We start from the raw sequence: 20412 nt of genomic DNA on the forward strand, positions 1-20412 counted from the left end.
TCTCAGTCCCCTCTCTCTCTCAGGGAGATATCTGTACACTGACTGGTGTCTCTCAGTCCCCTCTCTCTCTCAGGGAGATATCTGTACACTGACTGGTGTCTCTCAGTCCCCTCTCTCTCAGGGAGATATCTGTACACTGACTGGTGTCTCCCAGTCCCCTCTCTCTCTCAGGGAGATATCTGTACACTGACTGGTGTCTCTCAGTCCCCTCTCTCTCTCAGGGAGATATCTGTACACTGACTGGTGTCTCTCAGTCCCCTCTCCCTCAGGGAGATATCTGTACACTGACTGGTGTCTCTCAGTCCCCTCTCTCTCAGGGAGATATCTGTACACTGACTGGTGTCTCTCAGTCCCCTCTCTCTCAGGGAGATATCTGTACACTGACTGGTGTCTCTCAGTCCCTCTCAGGGAGATACCTGTTCACTGACTGGTGTCTCTCAGTCCCTCTCTCTCAGGGAGATATCTGTACACTGACTGGTGTCTCCCAGTCCCTCTCTCTCAGGAGATATCTGTACACTGACTGGTGTCTCTCATTCCCCTCTCTCTCTCAGGGAGATATCTGTACACTGACTGGTGTCTCTCATTCCCCTCTCTCTCTCAGGGAGATATCTGTACATTGACTGGTGTCTCTCATTCCCCTCTCTCTCTCACGGAGATGTCTGTACACTGACTGGTGTCTCTCAGTCCCCTCTCTCTCTCACGGAGATGTCTGTACACTGACTGGTGTCTCTCAGTCCCTCTCTCTCAGGGAGATGTCTGTACACTGACTGGTGTCTCTCAGTCCCCTCTCTCTCTCACGGAGATGTCTGTACACTGACTGGTGTCTCTCAGTCCCCTCTCTCTCTCACGGAGATGTCTGTACACTGACTGGTGTCTCTCAGTCCCCTCTCTCTCTCACGGAGATGTCTGTACACTGACTGGTGTCTCTCATTCCCCTCTCTCTCCGGGAGATGTCTGTACATTGACTGGCATCTCATTCCCCTATCTCTCCGGGAGATGTCTGTACCGTCTCAGTGTACCTCTCAGTCCTCTCTCTCTCCGGGAGATGTCTGTACAGTCTCAGTTTGTCTCTCAGTCCTGTCTTGCTGTGCCGTTGATTCTTACACCCTTGACTAACTGACCAGCTTTGTGACGGAACTCACGAAGCGCATTCAGGTGAAGTCCCAGCCGGATGGGGGTGAGGAGCGAGACTTTGTCCGGTTCTTTCCTGACTTTGTGTGGACACTGCGTGACCTGACCGTGGATTTGGAGATTGACAGAACCAGCCTGACTGCAGACCAATATCTGGAGAACAGCCTGCGGCTCAGGAAAGGTGTGAGGCGTGAAAACGTACATCGAGCGGGTCAACTTATAGAGAGGGTGCAGCAGGAGCAGGGAATGAGAGGCACCGAGAGAGAGAAGTATAGAGAGAGAGGGAGACAGGGAGAGAGAGACCGGGAGAGAGAGACAGAGAGGTAAGAGAGAGAAAGATAGAGAGTGAAAGAGAGAGGGAGAGAGTGCAAGACAGAGAGGACAGAGAGAGAAAGACAACAACTTATATTTATAAAGACAGAATGACAGAGAGAAACAGAGAGACAGAGAGGGAGAGAGAGAGACAGTAAGCGGTGGAGAGGGAGAGGGAGAGAGAGAGATGGAGAGCGAGAGAGAGATGGGGAGAGGGGGAATCCTCGGTCTGGGGGAGAGCGGATTCCTCGGTCTTGGGGGGATGGGGTGGGGATGATGTGGGAGAGGGGATCTTCGGTCTGGGAGGAGGGGTGATGTGGGAGAGGGGAATCTTCGGTCTGGGAGGAGGGGTGATGTTGGAGCGGGGGATTCCTCGGTCTGGGAGGAGGGGAGATGTGGGAGAGGGGAATCCTCGGTCTGGGGGGCGGTGATGTGGGAGAGGGGATTCCTCAGTCTGGGAGGAGGGGTGATGTGGGAGCGGGAAGCCTCGGTCTGGGAGAATGTGGTGATGTGGGAGAGGGGATTCCTCGGTCTGGGAGGAGGGGTGATGTGGGAGCGGGAAGCCTCAGTCTGGGAGAATGTGGTGATGTGGGAGAGGGGAATCCTCAGTCTGGGAGGAGGGGTGATGTGGGAGAGGGGATTCCTCGGTCTGGGAGGAGGGGTGATGTGGGAGTGGGGAGGCCTCGGTCTGGGAGGAGGGGTGGTGTGGGAGAGGGGAGGCCTCGGTCTGGGAGGAGGGGAGATGTGGGAGAGGGGATTCCTCGGTCTGGGAGGAGGGGTGATGTGGGAGAGGGGATTCCTCGGTCTGGGAGGAGGGGTGATGTGGGAGCGGGGATTCCTCGGTCTGGGATGAGGGGTGATGTGGGAGAGGGGAATCCTCAGTCTGGGAGGAGGGGTGATGTGGGAGAGGGGATTCCTCGGTCTGGGAGGAGGGGTGATGTGGGAGAGGGGATTCCTCGGCCTGGGAGGAGGGATGATGTGGGAGTGGGGAAGCCTCTGAGAGGTGGGGTGATATGGGAGAGGGGAATCTTCGGTCTGGGGGGTGGTGATGTTGGAGATGGGATTCCTCGGTCTGGGAGGAGGGGTGATGTGGGAGAGGGGGAATCGTTGACCTGCCATAGTGACGCTGCTCTGATTCCCGGTGTTTCGACAGAGGAGAACCAGCGGGACCAGGAATACAACAGCCTGCGGAGGTGTATCCGGGATTACTTCCCGTCGCGACGCTGCTTTAGGTTCGTGAAACCCGACCCGTGGAAGGACCTGAGGTGGATCCAGGAGCTGGCGGACAATCAACTGGACCAGGAGTTCGTGGCGGAGTTCCGCAAATTCTCCGAGTTCATTTACACCTCCGGGAAGGTCAAGAAGGTGCTTGGTGGCCACCCGGTCACGGGCAGGAGTGAGTACACGGATGTTGCCCACCCACCGAGTCCAGAATGGCTTCTGTTTCCTCCCCCTCCTCCATCTCCCGGCTTCCTCCCCTACCTTCTAGCTCCCCTCCCATGTACCCAACACAATGAGAACCTAGACAGAGACAGTCGGGAGAGAAAGATAGAACTGCTGTACTGTAGGAAACCGTACAATGGGAGTGAATGGGAAAGGGTTGAGTCCATTGGGGTTCGGTAAAATGGGAGTGAATGGGAAGGGGTTGAGTCCATTGGGGTTCTGTAAAATGGGAGTGAATGGGAAGGGGTTGAGTCCATTGGGGTTCTGTAAAATGGGAGTGAATGGGAAGGGGTTGAGTCCATTGGGGTTCTGTACAATGGGAGTGAATGGGAAAGGGTTGAGTCCATTGGGGTTCGGTAAAATGGGAGTGAATGGGAAAGGGTTGAGTCCATTGGGGTTCTGTAAAATGGGAGTGAATGGGAAGCGGTTGGGTCCATTGGGGTTCTGTAAAATGGGAGTGAATGGGAAGGGGTTGGGTCCATTAGGATTCTGTTCAATGGGAGTGAATGGGAAGGGGTTGGGTCCATTGGGATTCTGTTCAATGGGAGTGAATGGGAAGGGGTTGGGTCCATTGGGATTCTGTACAATGGGAGTGAATGGGAAGCAGTTCGGTCCATTGGGATTCTGTACAATGGGAGTGAATGGGAAGCAGTTCGGTCCATTGGGTTTCTGTACAATAGGCGGGAATAGGAAGCGGTTCAGTCCATTGGGATTGTGTACAATGGGAGGGAATGGGAAAGGGTTGAGTCCATTGGGGTTCTGTACAATGGGAGTGAATGGGAAAGGGTTGAGTCCATTGGGGTTCTGTACAATGGGAGTGAATGGGAAGGGGTTGTGTCAATTGGGATTCTGTACAATGGGAGCGAATGGGAAGGGGTTGGGTCCATTGGGATTCTGTACAATGGGAGTGAATGGGAAGGGGTCGGGTCCATTAGGATTCTGTTCAATGGGAGTGAATGGGAAGGGGTTGGGTCCATTGGGATTCTGTACAATGTGAGTGAATGGGAAGCAGTTAGGTCCATTGGGATTTTGTACAATGGGAGTGAATGGGAAGGGGTCGGGTCCATTGGGATTCTGTTCAATGGGAGTGAATGGGAAGCAGTTCGGTCCATTGGGATTCTGTAAAATGGGAGTGAATGGGAAGCAGTTCGGTCCATTGGGATTCTGTACAATGGGAGTGAATGGGAAGGGGTCGGGTCCATTGGGATTGTGTACAATGGGAGGGAATGGGAAGGGGTCGGGTCCATTGGGATTCTGTACAATGGGAGTGAATGGGAAAGGGTTGAGTCCATTGGGGTTCTGTAAAATGGGAGTGAATGGGAAGGGGTTGGGTCCATTGGGATTCTGTACAATGGGAATGAATGGGAAGGGGTTGGGTCCATTGGGGTTCTGTACAATGGGAGTGAATGGGAAGCAGTTCGGTCCATTGGGATTATGTACAATGGGAGTGAATGGGAAGGGGTCGGGTCCATTGGGATTCTGTTCAATGGGAGTGAATGGGAAGGGGTTGGGTCCATTGGGATTCTGTACAATGGGAGTGAATGGGAAGCAGTTCGGTCCATTGGGATTATGTACAATGGGAGTGAATGGGAAGGGGTCGGGTCCATTGGGATTCTGTTCAATGGGAGTGAATGGGAAGGGGTTGGGTCCATTGGGATTCTGTACAATGGGAGTGAATGGGAAGCAGTTCAGTCCATTGGGATTATGTACAATGGGAGTGAATGGGAAGGGGTCGGGTCCATTGGGATTCTGTTCAATGGGAGTGAATGGGAAGGGGTTGGGTCCATTGAGATTCTGTACAATGGGAGTGAATGGGAAGGGGTCGGGTCCATTGGGATTCTTTATAATGGGAGTGAATGGGCAGGGGTTGCGTCCATTGGGATTCTGTACAATGGGAATGAATGGGAAGGGGTTGGGTCCTTTGGGTTTCTGTACAATAGGAGTGAATGGGAAGGGGTTGGGTCCATTGGGATTCTGTACAATGGAAGTGAATGGGAAGGGTTTGGGTCCATTGGGTTTCTGTACAATAGGAGTGAATGGGAAGGGGTTGGGTCCATTGGGATTCTGTACAATGGGAGTGAATGGGAAGGGGTCGGGTCCATTGGGATTCTGTTCAATGGGAGTGAATGGGAAGGGGTTGGGTCCATTGGGTTTCTGTACAATGGGAGTGAATGGGAAGTGGTCGGGTCCATTGGGATTCTGTACAATGGGAGTGATGTAAGAAAACTACTAGGCACTTGGTCTAAGTGTTAAACAAAGCTTTAATCAACTGCTTTACAACATGGAGGTCTAGTTGTGTCCTTCACTAGTTCCTGTTAAGAATGTCCTGTGCAAGTTGGGCCCGTGCCTGAGTATTTATACTCTCCCTGGACAGCACCACCAGCAGGCCGCTCAGTATTATTTCATAAGTCTTTCTTTCATGAATGACTGATTCATGTCAGGGAGTGAATGGGAAGGGGTCGGGTCCATTGGGATTCTGTACAATGGGAGTGAATGGGAAGGGGTTGGGTCCATTGGGTTTCTGTACAATGGGAGTGAATGGGAAGGGGTTGGGTCCATTGAGATTCTGTACAATGGGAGTGAATGCGAAGGGGTTGGGTCCATTGGGATTCTGTACAGTGGAGTGAATGGGAAGGGGTTGGGTCCATTGGGATTCTGTACAATGGGAGTGAATGGGAAGGGGTTGGGTCCATTGGGATTCTGTACAATGGAAGTGAATGGGAAGGGGTTGGTTACATTGGGATTCTGTACAATGGGAGTGAATGGGAAGAGGTTGGGTCCATTGGGATTCTGTACAATGGAAGTGAATGGGAAGGGGTTGGTTACATTGGGATTCTGTACAATGGGAGTGAATGGGAAGGGGTTGGATCCATGGGATTCAGTACAGTGGAAGTGGATGGGAAGGGTTTGGGTTCATTGTGATTCTGTATGATGGGAGTGAATGGAAAGTGATTGGGTCTATTGGGGTTTCTATACAATGGGAGTGAATGGAAAGTAGTCAGGCCCGTTGGGATTCTGTACAATGGGAGTGAATGGGAAGGGGTTGATCCATTGGGATTGTGTACAATGGAATGAGTGGGAAGGTTCGGGTCCATTGGTATTCTGTTCAATCGGAGTTAATGGGAAGCTGTTGGAACCGTTGGGATTTTATACAATGGGAGTGAATGAGAAGGGTTATGGTCCATAGGGAATCTGTACAATAAGAGTGAATGGGAAGGGGTTGGGTCCATTGGGATTGTGTACAATGGGAGTGAATGGAAAGGGATTGGGTCCATTGGGATTGTGTACAGTGGGAGTTAATGGGAAGGTGTTGGGTCCATTGGAATTCTGTACAATGGGAGTTAATGGGAAGGGATTGGGTCCATTGAGATTGTGTATAATGGGAGTGAAGGGGTTGGGTCCATTGGGATTCTGTATAATGGGAGTGAATGGGAAGGGGTTGGGTTCATTGGAATTCTGTACAGTGGGAGTGAATGGGAAGGGGTTGGGTTCATTGGAATTCTGTACAGTGGGAGGGAATGAGAGTCCCTCAAAGGAGACTGTTTAGTGAGATAGAAGCTCATGGAATTGAAGGCAAATTATTGATCTGGTTAGGAAATTGGCTGAGCGGCAGGAGACAGAGAGTAGGGATAATGGGCAGGTCCTCTAATGGGCAGGATGTGACTAGTGGTGTCCCACAGGGATCTGTGTTGGGGCCTCAACTATTCAGCCTCTTTCTTAACGACTTAGATGATGGGATAGAAAGTCATATATCCAAATTTGCCGATGACACCAAAGTAGACGGCATTGTAGGCAGTGTAGTGTAAAGCATAAAATTACAAAGAGATATTAATAGAGTAAGTGAATGGGCAAAACTGTGGCAAATGGATTTCAGTGTAGGCAAATGTGAGGTCATCCACTTTAGATCTAAAAAGGATAGAACAGGGTACTTTCTAAATGGTGAAAAGTTAAAAACAGTGGAGGTCCAAAGAGACTTGGGGGGTCCGGGTACATAGATCATTAAAATGTCATGAACAGGTACAGAAAATAATCAAAAAGGCTAATGGAATGCTGGCCTTTATATCTAGAGGACTAGAGTACAGAGGGGTAGAAGTTATGCTGCAGCGATACAAAGCCCTGGTTAGACCACACCTGGAGCACTGTGAGCAGTTCTGGGCACCACACCTTAGGAAGGATGTATTGGCCTTGGAGGGAGGACAGCATAGATTTACCAGAATGATACCCGGACCCCAGGGGTTAAATTACGAGGTGACATTACACAAACTAGGGTTGTATTCCCTAGAATTTTGAAGGTTAAGGGGTAAGCTGATCGAAGTTTTCATGATTTTAACGGGAACAGATAGGGTAGGGAGAGAGAAACTATTTCTGCTGGTTTGGGAGTCTAGGACTAGGGGGCAAAGTCTAAAAATTAGAGCCAGACCTTTCAGGAGTGAAATTAGGAAACACTTCTACACACAAAGCCGGTTGAAGTTTGGAACTCTCTTCCGCAAATGGCAATTGATGCTGGGCCAATTGTTAATTTTAAATCTGAAATTGATAGATTTTTGGTAACCAAAGGTATTAAGGGATATGGGCCAAAGGCAGGTGGATGGAGTTAGGTCGCAGATCAGCCATGATCTTATTGAATGGCAAAACAGGCTCGAGGGGGTAAATGGCCTCCTCCTGCTTCTATGTTCCTATGAGAAGACTTTGGGTCCTTTGGGATTCAGTATAATGGGAGTGAATGGGAAGGGGTTTGGATCATTAGGATTCTGTACAGTGGGAGTGAATGCGAAACGTTGTGTCCATTGGTATTATATATGATGGGAGTGAATGAGAATGGGTCAGGTCAGCATAGTGGTTAGCACTGTTGCCTCACAGCGCCAAGGACCCGGGTTCGAATCCGGCCTCGGGTGACTGTCTGTGTGGAGTTTGCACATTCTCCCCGTGTTTGCGTGGGTTTTCTCCGGGTGCTCCGGTTTCCTCCCACAGTCCAAAGATGTGTGGGGTTAGGTTGATTGGCCATGATAAAAATTGACCCTTAGTGTTAGGGGGATTAAATACGTGGGGTTACGGGGATAGGGTGGGATATGTGCTGGTGTAGGGGTTACGGGGATCGGGTGGGATATGTGTCGGTGCAGGCTCGATGGGCTGAAATGGCCTCTATCTGTACTGTGAGGTTTCTGTGATTTCTGTGATCTGTGAGGTCCATTTGGATTCTGTACAATGGGAGTGAATGCGAAATGTTGTGTCCATTTGGGATTCTGTACAATGGGAGTGAATCAGAAGGGGTTTGGGTTCATTGGGATTCTGTACAGTGGGAGTGAATGGGAAGTGATTGGGTCTATTGGGGTTTCTATACAATGGGAGTGAATGGAAAGTAGTCGGGCCTATTGCGATTCTGTACAATGGGAGTGAATGGGAAGGGGTTGATCCATTGGGATTGTGTATAATGGAATGAGTGGGATGGGGTCGGGTCCATTGGTATTCTGTTCAATGGGAGTGAATGGGAAGGTGTTGGATCCATTGGGATTTTATACAATGGGAGTGAATGAGAAGGGGTTGGGTCCATTTGGATTCTGTACAATGGGAGTGAATGGGAAGGGGTTGGGTCCATTGCGATTGTGTACAATGGGAGTGAATGGAAAGGGTTGGGTCCATTGGGATTCTGTACAATGGGAGTTAATGGGAAGGGGTCGGGTCCATTGGGATTCTGTACAATGGGAGTGAATGGGAAGGGATGGCGTCCATTGGGATTCTGTACAATGGGAGTGAATGGGAAGAGGTTGGGTCCATTGGGATTCTGTACAATGGGTGTGAATGGGAAGGGGTTGGGTCCATTGGGTTTCTGTAATATGGGAGTGAATGGGAAGAGGTTGGGTCCATTGGGATTCTGTACAATGGGTGTAAATGGAAGCTGTTGGGTCCATTGGGATTCTGTACAATGGGAGTGAATGGGAAGGGGTTGGGTCAATTGGGATAATGCACAATGGGAGTGAATGGGAAAGGTTTGGGTCCATTGGTTGTGATCTCCTCCATCTTCTACCTCAGTGTTGAGCCACTTGGCCGAGACCTACGTGGACGCCACTGCTAATGGTGAGCTGCCTTGTGTGGAGAGCGGTATAGCCAGAATGGCGGATCACGAAAACACCGCTGCTGTTAAAAGAGCACTGGAATACTATGACTGCAAGGTGGCAGAGATGTCCCAGCTACCGTCACACATTGTCTACCATCTCACCGATCTATTCACTTATTACCACAACAAGGCCATGAGGGTTTTCATAAAACGCTCTCTGAAGGATGACTCCGGGAAACATATCTGGAATTTGGAGGTGAGGTATACTCGTCAATAGACTTCTTTTCTCTCATCGCTCCAAAATGGTCCCATTTCTCCACAACTCTGGTCAAAGAATGAATGATGTGACTCAGGGACTTGGGTTAGTGGACTGATATCTCCCTGAGGGAGAGGGGACTGAGAGGCACCAGTCAGTGTACAGATATCTCCCTGAGAGAGGGGACTGAGAGACACCAGTCAGTGTACAGATATCTCCCTGACAGAGAGAGGGGACTGAGAGACACCAGTCAGTGTACAGATATCTCCCTGAGAGAGAGGGACTGAGAGACACCAGTCAGTGTACAGATATCTCCCTGACAGAGAGAGGGGACTGAGAGACACCAGTCAGTGTACAGATATCTCCCTGAGAGAGAGGGACTGAGAGACACCAGTCAGTGTACAGATATCTCCCTGACAGAGAGAGGGGACTGAGAGGCACCAGTCAGTGTACAGATATCTCCCTGACAGAGAGAGGGGACTGAGAGACACCAGTCAGTGTACAGATATCTCCCTGAGAGAGAGGGACTGAGAGACACCAGTCAGTGTACAGATATCTCCCTGACAGAGAGAGGGGACTGAGAGACACCAGTCAGTGTACAGATATCTCCCTGAGAGAGAGGGACTGAGAGACACCCGTCAGTGTACAGATATCTCCCTGAGAGAGAGGGACTGAGAGACACCAGTCAGTGTACAGATATCTCCCTGAGAGAGAGGGGACTGAGAGGCACCAGTCAGTGTACAGATATCTCCCTGAGAGAGAGGGGACTGAGAGGCACCAGTCAGTGTACAGATATCTCCCTGAGAGAGAGGGACTGAGAGGCACCAGTCAGTGTACAGATATCTCCCTGAGAGAGAGGGGACTGAGAGACACCACTCAGTGTACAGATATCTCCCTGAGAGAGAGGGACTGAGAGACACCAGTCAGTGTACAGATATCTCCTGAGAGAGAGGGGACTGAGAGACACCAGTCAGTGTACAGATATCTCCCTGAGAGAGAGGGATTGAGAGAAACCAGTCAGTGTACAGATATCTCCCTGAGAGAGAGGGACTGAGAGACACCAGTCAGTGTACACATATCTCCCTGAGAGAGAGGGACTGAGAGACACCAGTCAGTGTACACATATCTCCCTGAGAGAGAGGGACTGAGAGGCACCAGTCAGTGTACAGATATCTCCATGAGAGAGAGGGACTGAGAGACACCAGTCAGTGTACAGATATCTCCCTGAGGGAGAGGTACTGGGAGACACCAGTCTGTAATGATCAGTAACATGTCATTCTAGAATGGTACACTAGGTGGAGCTGTATGTATATAAGAGTGGGACTACCCACGATGCACTAGGCTACCCACAAGGCAGTAGTCATAGAGTCATAGAGTCATAGAGTAATACAGCACGGATAGAGGCCCTTCGGCCCATCGTGTCCGCGCCGGCCATCAAGCCCTGTCTAATCTAATCCCATATTCCTGCATTTGGCCCGTAGCCTTGTATGCTATGGCATTTCAAGTGCACATCCAAATGCTTCTTAAATGTTGTGAGGGTTTCTGCCTCCACAACCCTTTCAGGCAGTGAGTTCCAGACTCCAACCACCCTCTGGGTGAAAAAGTTCTTTCTCAAATCCCCTCTAAACCTCCCGCCCTTTACCTTGAATCTATGCCCCCTAGTTATTGACCCCTCTACTAAGGGAAAAAGCTCCTCAGCATCCATCCTATCTATGCCCCTCATAATTTTGTACACCTCAATCATGTCCCCCCTCAGCCTCCTCAGCTCCAAGGAAAACAAACCCAACCTGCCCAGTCTCTCTTCATAGCTGAAGCGCTCCAGCCCTGGTAACATCCTGGTGAACCTCCTCTGCACCCTCTCTAACGCGATCACATCCTTCCTGTAGTGTGGCGACCAGAACTGCACACAATATTCCAGCTGTGGCCTAACCAGTGTTTTATACAGCTCCATCATAACCTCCTTGCTCTTATATTCAATGCCTCGGCTAATGAAGGCAAGTATCCCATATGCCTTTTTTACCACCTTATCCACCTGTTCCGCCGCCTTCAGGGATCTGTGTACTTGCACACCCAGATCCCTCTGACCCTCCGTCTTGCCTAGGGTCTTTCCATTCATTGTGTATTCCTTTGCCTTGTTAGTCCCCCCAAAGTGCATCACCTCGCACTTTTCCGGGTTAAATTCCATTTGCCACTGTTCCGCCCATCTGACCAACCCATCTATATCGTCCTGCAGACTGAGGCTACCCTCCTCGCTATTTACCACCCTACCAATTTTTGTATCATCCGCGAACTTACTGATCATACCCTTTACATTCATATCCAAGTCATTAATGTAGACCACAAACAGCAAGGGACCCAGCACCGATCCCTGTGGTACCCCACTGGCCACAGGCTTCCAGTCACAAAAACAACCTTCGACCATCACCCTCTGCCTTCTGCCACTAAGCCAGTTTTGTATCCAATGTGCCAAGGCACCCTGGATTCCATGGGCTCTTACCTTCTTGACCAGTCTCCTGTGCGGGACTTTATCGAAGGCCTTACTGAAATCCATGTATACCACATCCACTGCGTTACCCTCATCCACACACCTAGTCACCCCCTCAAAAAATTCAATCAAATTAGTCAGACATGATCTTCCCTTGACAAAGCCATGTTGACTATCCCTGATTAATCCTTGCCTCTCCAAGTGGAGACAAATTTTGTCCCTCAGGATTTTTTCCAATAATTTTCCTACCACTGATGTTAGGCTCACTGGCCTGTAGTTCCCCGGTTTTTCCCTACTACCCTTCTTGAATAATGGTACTACATTAGCGGTTCTCCAGTCCTCTGGCACATCCCCTGTGGCCAGAGAGGTCCTGAATATATGTGTTAGAGCCCCCGCAATCTCCTCCTTTGCCTCACACAGCAGCCTGGGATACATTTCATCCGGGCCTGGGGATTTATCCATTTTTAGGCCAGCTAAAACCGCCAATACCTCCTCCCGCTCGATGTTAATATGTTTGAGCATATCACAGTCCCCCCGCCCTATTTCTATGTCTGCATCGTCCTTCTCCATAGTGAAAACAGATGCAAAAAATTCATTTAGAACCCCTCCTACATCTTCCGGCTCCACACACAGATTGCCACTTTTGTCCCTAATGGGCCCTATTTTTTCCCTAGTTATCCTCTTACCCTTAATATACTTATAAAACATCTTCGGATTTTCCTTTATTTTGCTTGCCAGTGTTATTTCATGGCCCCTCCTTGATCTCCTAATTTCTTTTTTAAGTATCCCCCTGCACTTTTTGTACTCCTCTAGGGCTTCCTCCGTCTTTAGCCTTTTGTATCTACCAAAAGCCCTCCTTTTTTTCCTAATCCATTCTCGTATATCCCCTGACATCCAAGGTTCCCTGTGGTTTTTGGAACCACCCTTGACCTTTACGGGAACATGTTGCCATTGTATGATCTCAATCTCCCTTCTGAAAGCCTCCCATTGCTCCGATGCGGATTTTCCTACAAGTAGCTGATCCCAGTCCATTTTGGCCAGATCCTGCCTTATCCTATTAAAATCGGCCTTCCCCCAATTTAGAACCTTTATTTCCGGCCCATCCCTGTCCTTTTCCATGGCCACCTTAAATCTTACCATATTATGGTCACTATCACCAAAGTGCTCACCTACTGGCACTTTTTCCACTTGGCCGGCCACATTCCCTAGAATTAGGTCCAGTACCGCCCCCTCTCTTGTAGGACTTTCTACATGCTGGCTCAAAAAGCTCTCCTGGATGCACTTTAAGAATTCTACACCCTCTGAGCCTTTCACACTCTGACTATCCCAGTTAATATTGGGGAAGTTGAAATCCCCCATTATTATTACCCTATTATTTGCACATTTCTCTGAGATTTGCCTACATATCTGTTCCTCTATCTCCCCCTGACTGTTTGGAGGCCTATAGTACACTCCCAGCAAAGTGCTTGCCCCCTTTTTGTTTTTAAGCTCCACCCATATGGCCTCATTAGAGGACCCTGCTAATATATCATCCCTCCTTACTGCAGTAATTGACTCCTTAATTAATATTGCGACACCCCCTCCTCTTATACCTCCCCCTCTGTCTCGCCTGAAGATTCTGTACCCCGGAATATTGAGCTGCCAGTCTTGCCCTTCCCTCAACCATGTCTCCGTGATAGCAACAATATCATACTCCCATGTGTTTATCAACACCTTCAGTTCATCCACCTTATTCGCAAGACTCCTTGCATTAAAATAGATGCCATCCAGCCTTGCCCTTATATATTTGCCCTGTCTACCAAGCTGACTTGTTTTTTTCTCTATAATTGGCAGCACATCCCCCCCTATTTCAGCTCCCCTCTGTATCCCATCCCCCTGCCAAGTTAGTTTAAACCCCCCCCAACAGTGCTAGCAAACCTCCCCGCAAGGATATTTGTCCCGCTCTGGTTCAGGTGCAACCCGTCCGACTTGTACAAGTCCCACCTTTCCCAGAAGCAGGCCCAGTGATCCAGGAAAGTAAAACCCTCCCCCCTACACCAACTCTTTAGCCACGCATTCATCTGCTCTATCCTCCCATTCCTATACTTACTAGCACGTGGCACTGGGAGTAATCCAGAGATTACAACCTTTGAGGTCCTGAGTCAAGATGGAAGCCTGTACACTAGTCCACATGGCTGAATAAAATGACTAGCTCCAAGCTAGCTGTTCATAATAAGAATGTCTATTTATTTTTGAACATAACATGGTACCAGGATTGGTAATATCTGCTGAATATTGTGAAACGCGACATGGAGAATTTGAAGCCACCGGAGGGTTTGAAACTCACGGGGAATGTCGACTGCAATTGGCAGACTTTCAAACAACAATTCGAACTCTACATTGCTGCCATCGGGTTTGGTACGAAGCCAGATGCAAGGAAAATAGCGTTGCTGCTCATGGTTGCAGGCCCGCAGGCAATAGAGGTATTTAATACATTTGTATTTGATCAAGAGAAGGACAGGGAAAAGATGGACGATGTGCTAAAGAAGTTTGATACACATTGTTCTCCCAAAAAGAACGAGACCTATGAGAGGTACGTGTTCCGTTCACGGATGCAGCAGCAAAATGAGACTTTGGATAGCTTTGTGACCGATCTGAAACTGAAAGCACAGACATGTAATTTCTCTGAACTGAAATCATCCATGATTCGTGACCAGATTGTGTTTGGTATTCATGATAAAAAGGTCAGGGAACGTCTGTTGAGAGAAACCGAACTAACATTGGAAAATGCTGTGAAAATATGCCATGCCAGTGAGCTAGCTCAGAAGCACGTGAAGACTTTCAGTGAAATTAATAATGATGCGACTGTAATGAGTGACTGTGCTGCTGTCGGTGCTGTGTCCTACAAAGGGAAGAAACATGGCAGAACAGAAATGCAAAGCAATCGGAGGATGGAACTTTTAATTCTAAACGCTGTGGTTACCAGCACCAGTCACGACAATGCCCAGCGTTTGGGAAAATGTGCACAAAATGTAATGGAAAGAATCACTTTGCCAAACAATGCTTTTCAAAAGTAAAAACAAAGAAAGGGCAACAAGTCAATGTGATTGAGGATACTGATTTAAGTGAGACATTTTTTGTAGAAATGGTGTCATGTGACAATATCGAAAAGGATACAGAAAATGTGCAGCCCTCAGGAATGGACAATGCTGAATATAAAGTTAATGCAGTGAAAGAGGACAAATGGATGATGCCACTGCAGGTAAATGGAGCATTAGTTACATTGAAACTAGATACTGGGGCAAAAGCAAACTTAATTAGTATGAGTGACATTAAAAATATGAAAGAAAAGCCCAAAATACAGAAAAAGTCAGTACTACTGAAGAACTATAATGGACAGAAAATAGATAGCTTAGGTGTATGCAGACTTAAAGTGACAGTCAAAGACAAAGTGCATCATCTCATGTTTTCTGTTGTGGCTGAAGGACTTGATTCACTACTAGGTGACAAAGCTTGTGAGGACTTAGAACTGGTCAAGAGAGTCTACCGTATAAACTGTGCCATAAGCAGACCAGATGACTCAATGGATTCTGTAGTGAGTAATTTCCAGGATGTGTTCAAAGGATTTGGAGTTCTACCATTCACTTACAAGATCCAGCTAAAGGAGGATGCTTAGCCAGTGGTACATGCTCCACGGAGAGTTCCAGCACCCCTGCGTGACCGGCTCAAGAAAGAACTGGACAGAATGACCACACTAGGAATCATCAGGAAAGTCGAAGAGCCAACAGACTGGGTTAACTCCATGGTATGTGTAAAGAAAAAGAACAATGATCTAAGAGTATGCATGGATCCAAAGGACTTAAATGCAAACATAAAACGTGAACACTACCAGATTCCCAAGCGAGAAGAGATCACCAGTGAAATGTCAGGTGCCAGATACTTCACAAAGCTCGATGCCTCACAAGGATTTTGGCAACTAAAACTGGATGAAGAAAGCACCAAATACTGTACCTTCAACACACCATTTGGCAGGTATTGTTTCCTCAGAATGCCTTTCGGGATAATATCTGCATCTGAAATCTTTCATAGAGCGATGGAACACATAATTGAAGGTCTGGAAGGAGTTCGGGTCTATGTTGATGACATCATCATCTGGGGCTCCACACTGAACGAACACAATGAGAGACTGACTAAAGTGCTACAGAGCATACGCCGGAATGGACTGAAGCTCAACAAAGCCAAGTGTCAGTTTGGCGTCCAGGAAGTCACTTTCCTAGGAGATAATCTATCTGGTAAAGGAATAGAGCCAGATATGGAAAAAGTAAATGCCATACTCAACATGCCCCGACCCACTGATAAAAAAGGAGTGCTACGCATCATGGGGATGATAAACTTCATTGGAAAGTTCATTCCTAACTTGTCAGCCAAGACAGCCTGTCTGCGAGACCTGCTACATAAAACAAATGAGTTCGCATGGACAGAAAGACATGAACAAGAGTGGATGAACCTCAAAACAGTGCTGACAACCACACCTGTACTCACCTTCTTTGACCCAACAAAGAGAATCAAAGTGTCAACAGATGCATCAAAAGATGGCCTAGGCGCGGTCTTGCTACAAGCAGAGGGTGAAGATTGGAAGCCTGTTGCCTGTGCCTCCAGGTCTGTGACTGATTCTCAGTGTCGATACGCCCAGATTGAAAAGGAATGTCTAGGCTTGGTAGTTGGACTAGAAAAGTTTCATAGCTACATATATGGACTTCCCACCTTCACAGTTGAGACAGACCACTGCCCACTGGTTGCCATCATAAAAAAGAACCTGAATGAGATGTCTCCAAGGATTCAATGACTCATGATGAAGCTGCAAAGATATGACTTTGAACTGATCTACACACCAGGCAAATACATAGTGTTAGCAGATGCACTATCCTGAGCACCCACAATGAGTCATGTGAGCTCTACTGAAGAAGATGTGGATGTTCATGTGAGTATGGTCACTGCTGCGCTGCCCGTGTCAGACACAAAATCAAAGCAAATAGCAGAAGAAACAGTAAAAGATACAGTATTACAAACAGTAATAGAGAACATTCATCATGGTTGGCCAAAAGGTTCCTGTCCAAAATACTTTCACATAAGGTCAGAGTTGAGTGTCGCAAGTGGACTATTACTAAAACAGAACAGAATAGTCATTCCACAGGCTCTACGTCGAGACATGCTCAAAAGGATTCATGAGGGACACCTCGGAATTGAAAAATGCAAAAGGAGAGCAAGTGACACTGTTTATTGGCCTGGCATAAGTAAGGACATTGAGAACATGATAGGCAAATGTGAGACATGTCAGAAACACCAAAACACAAGAAATTATCCAAGAGCAAATCGATGACAATGCCGCAACTGAATCTTGTCACTCACCACCAGAAGTAATAAAGCCTGATAGACTTAATCTTTGAATACAAAGAAAACTATATTGAAAATGTATTGACTGTTGTGAAGATGTTTATGTCGTTATGATTGATTGATATTGATTGATATTGATTTTGTTTAACCTCAAAGAAAGGGGGATGTAATGATCAGTAACATGTCATTCTAGAATGGTACACTAGGTGGAGCTGTATGTATATAAGAGTGGGACTAGCCATGATGCACTAGGCTACCCACAAGGCAGTAGTCAAGATGGATGCCTGTACACTAGTCCACATAGCTGAATAAAATGACCAGCTCCAAGCTAGCTGTTCATAATAAGAATGTCTATTTATTTATGAACATAACACAGTCAGTGCACAGATATCTCCCTGAGGGAGAGGGGACTGAGACACCAGTCAGTGTACAGATATCTCCCTGAGAGAGAGGGGACTGAGAAACACCAGTCAGTGTACAGATATCTCCCTGAGAGAGAGGGGAATGAGAGACACCAGTCAGTGTACAGATATCTCCCTCAAAGAGGGGACTGAGAGACACCAGTCAGTGTACAGATATCTCCCTCAAAGAGGGGACTGAGAGACATCAGTCAGTGTACAGATATCTCCCTGAGGGAGAGGGGACTGAGATACACCAGTCAGTGTACAGATATCTCCCTGAGGGAGAGGGGACTGAGATACACCAGTCAGTGTACAGATATCTCCCTGAGAGAGAGGGACTGAGAGACACCAGTCAGTGTGCAGATATCTCCCTGAGGGAGAGGGGACTGAGAGACACCAGTCAGTGTACAGATATCTCACTGAGGGAGAGGGGACTGAGAGACACCAGTCAGTGTACAGATATCTCACTGAGGGAGAGGGGTCTGAGAGACACCAGTCAGTGTACAGATATCTCCCTGAGGGAGAGGGGACTGAGATACACCAGTCAGTGTACAGATATCTCACTGAGGGAGAGGGGACTGAGAGGCACCAGTCAGTGTACAGATATCTCACTGAGGGAGAGGGGACTGAGAGACACCAGTCAGTGTACAGATATCTCACTGAGGGAGAGGGGACTGAGAGACACCAGTCAGAGTACAGATATCTCCCTGAGGTCCAGGGTCTCTTTGACTCATTATTTTTTCCTGTTCCCAGGAGTCCCTGAGTTCCCGGTACAATTCACTACTTGCCAAGATCGAAAGTGAATCAAGACAAAGATGTGAGGCGTTACTGTCGGAAGTGATGGAATCGGTAAAGGAGAACTTGGATTCTGGTTATTACTTGAGACCTGGGGGATATCTGGAGTTGGAGAGCGCACTGGAGAATGGCACAAAGCAATTCAATGCTGCAACTGTCGAGGAGATGATGGTCAGTCCGCCATTTTACTTTCCGTCTTTCTCCACTTCTCTAATTCACTCTTGGTTTTTATCTCTCTCTGTCTCTCCCTCTCTCAGTCTCCATCTCTCTATTTCTGTTCTTTTCATACATCGCTTCCTGTCATTCTCTCGCCGCTCCATGTCTCTCACTCTCAGTGAGGCTCTTTCTTTCTCTCTTTAGGCTGTGGGAGGAGATTAAATGGGTGGGGAGAGTCAATGATAGGGGAGAGTGAACATGGGCTGTGGGAGGAGATTAAATGGGTGGGGAGAGTCAGTGATAGGGAGAGTGTACATGGGCTGTGGGAGGAGAATAAATGGGTGGGGAGAGTCAGTGATAGGGGAGAGTGTACATGGGCTGTGGGAGGAGATTCAATGTTTGGGGAGAGTCAGTGATAGGGGAGAGTGTACATGGGCTGTGGGAGGAGATTCAATGTTTGGGGAGAGCCAGTGATAGGGGAGAGTGTACATGGGCTGTGGGAGGAGATTAAATGGGTGGGGAGAGTCAGTGATAGGGGCAGAGTGTACTTGGGCTGTGGGAGGAGATTAAATGGGTGGGGAGAGTCAGTGATAGGGAGAGTGTACATGGGCTGTGGGAGGAGATTAAATGTTTGGGGCGAGCCAGTGATAGGGGAGAGTGTACATGGGCTGTGGGAGGAGATTAAATGGGTGGGTAGAGTCAGTGATAGGGGCAGAGTGTACATGGGCTGTGGGAGGAGATTAAATGGGTGGGTAGAGTCAGTGATAGGGGAGAGTGTACATGGGCTGTGGGGGGAGATTAAATGGGCGGATAGAGTCAGTGATAGGGGAGAGTGTACATGGACTGTGGGAGGAGATTAAATGGGTGGATAGAGTCCATGATAAGGGAGAGTGTACATGGGCTGTGGGAGGAGATTAAATGGGTGGGGTGAGTCAGTGATAGGGGAGAGTGTACATGGGCTGTGGGAGGAGATTAAATGGGTGGGAAGAGTCAGTGATAGGGGAGAGTGTACATGGGCTGTGGGAGGAGATTAAATGGGTGGGGAGAGTCAGTGATATGGGAGAGTGTACATGGGCTGTGGGAGGAGATTAAATGGGTGGGGAGAGTCAGTGATAGGGGAGAGTGTACATGGGCTGTGGGAGGAGATTAAATGGATGGATAGAGTCCATGATAGGGGCGAGAGTACATGGGCTGTGGGAGGAGATTAAATGGGTGGGGAGAGTCAGTGATAGTGGAGAGTGTACATGGGCTGTGGGAGGAGATTAAATAGGTGGGTAGAGTCAGTGATAGAGGAGAGTGTACATGGGCTGTGGGAGGAGATTAAATGGGTGGGGAGAGTCATTGATTGGGGGAATGATGATGTATCCACACTCTTAACCCAATTCCTTTGCACATAATGATATTTAGGTTGAGCTATGTCATAGCCAGTTGACTCTCTGGAATATTGGAAGGTTGACTATGTCTGTGGCGCCTTCCTTCCGTACAGGGGACTGAAATCCTCGCCCACTTCCTGCGCACGGTGAAGCCTTACTTAGCCGCAGTGCTAAACATGGATAGAATGCTGCACGAGAAGGAGCATCAAGTGCCTGGTGAGAGAAGCGATTCGCAGGCATTGAGGGTGTGCGGAGGGGTGTTTGGGGTTCCGTCTAGACCCCCAGAAGATGGGGGTTGGCGGAGGAATGGTCTGGGAAGTGGGGGGGCTTTCGAGATGCTGCAATGGTACCGGCCATTCCTGCTGTATACATCTGGGGCTCAACACCGCAACAGATGAGATCAGCACAATCCGGGGATGATACTGAGCTTCACACTGCCCAGGAAAGTCCCAGGTTCCATCCCTAGCCTGTGCTGAGTGAGCTGCTCACATCCGCTGTGGGACAGAGCCTTATAGTGTCTAGATAGACATCAAACACTCCTAAGTCATGCGGTTAGATACAGAGTAAAGTTCCCTCTAAACTGTCCCATCAAACACTCCCAGGGCAGGTACAGCAGGGGTTAGATACAGAGT

At 48.5% G+C, this 20412-nt stretch overlaps 1 protein-coding gene across 1 annotated transcript; it reads left to right on the top strand.

The window, feature by feature from the left end:
• Positions 1-8688: 8688 nt before the first annotated feature.
• LOC147095480 (guanylate-binding protein 1-like) lies at positions 8689-20178 on the top strand. The gene is made up of 3 exons (XM_085973645.1): positions 8689-9197; positions 18210-18422; positions 19894-20178. Exons 1-3 carry the CDS (start codon positions 8997-8999, stop codon positions 20176-20178), a joined length of 699 nt encoding a protein of 232 aa, XP_085829771.1. The 5' UTR covers positions 8689-8996.
• The last annotated feature ends 234 nt before the right edge of the window (positions 20179-20412 follow it).

Source organism: Somniosus microcephalus, unplaced genomic scaffold (assembly GCF_052327205.1).
Source record: "Somniosus microcephalus isolate GS21.2 unplaced genomic scaffold, FLI_Smic_1.0 unresolved_chr1, whole genome shotgun sequence".
NCBI lineage: Eukaryota > Metazoa > Chordata > Chondrichthyes > Squaliformes > Somniosidae > Somniosus > Somniosus microcephalus.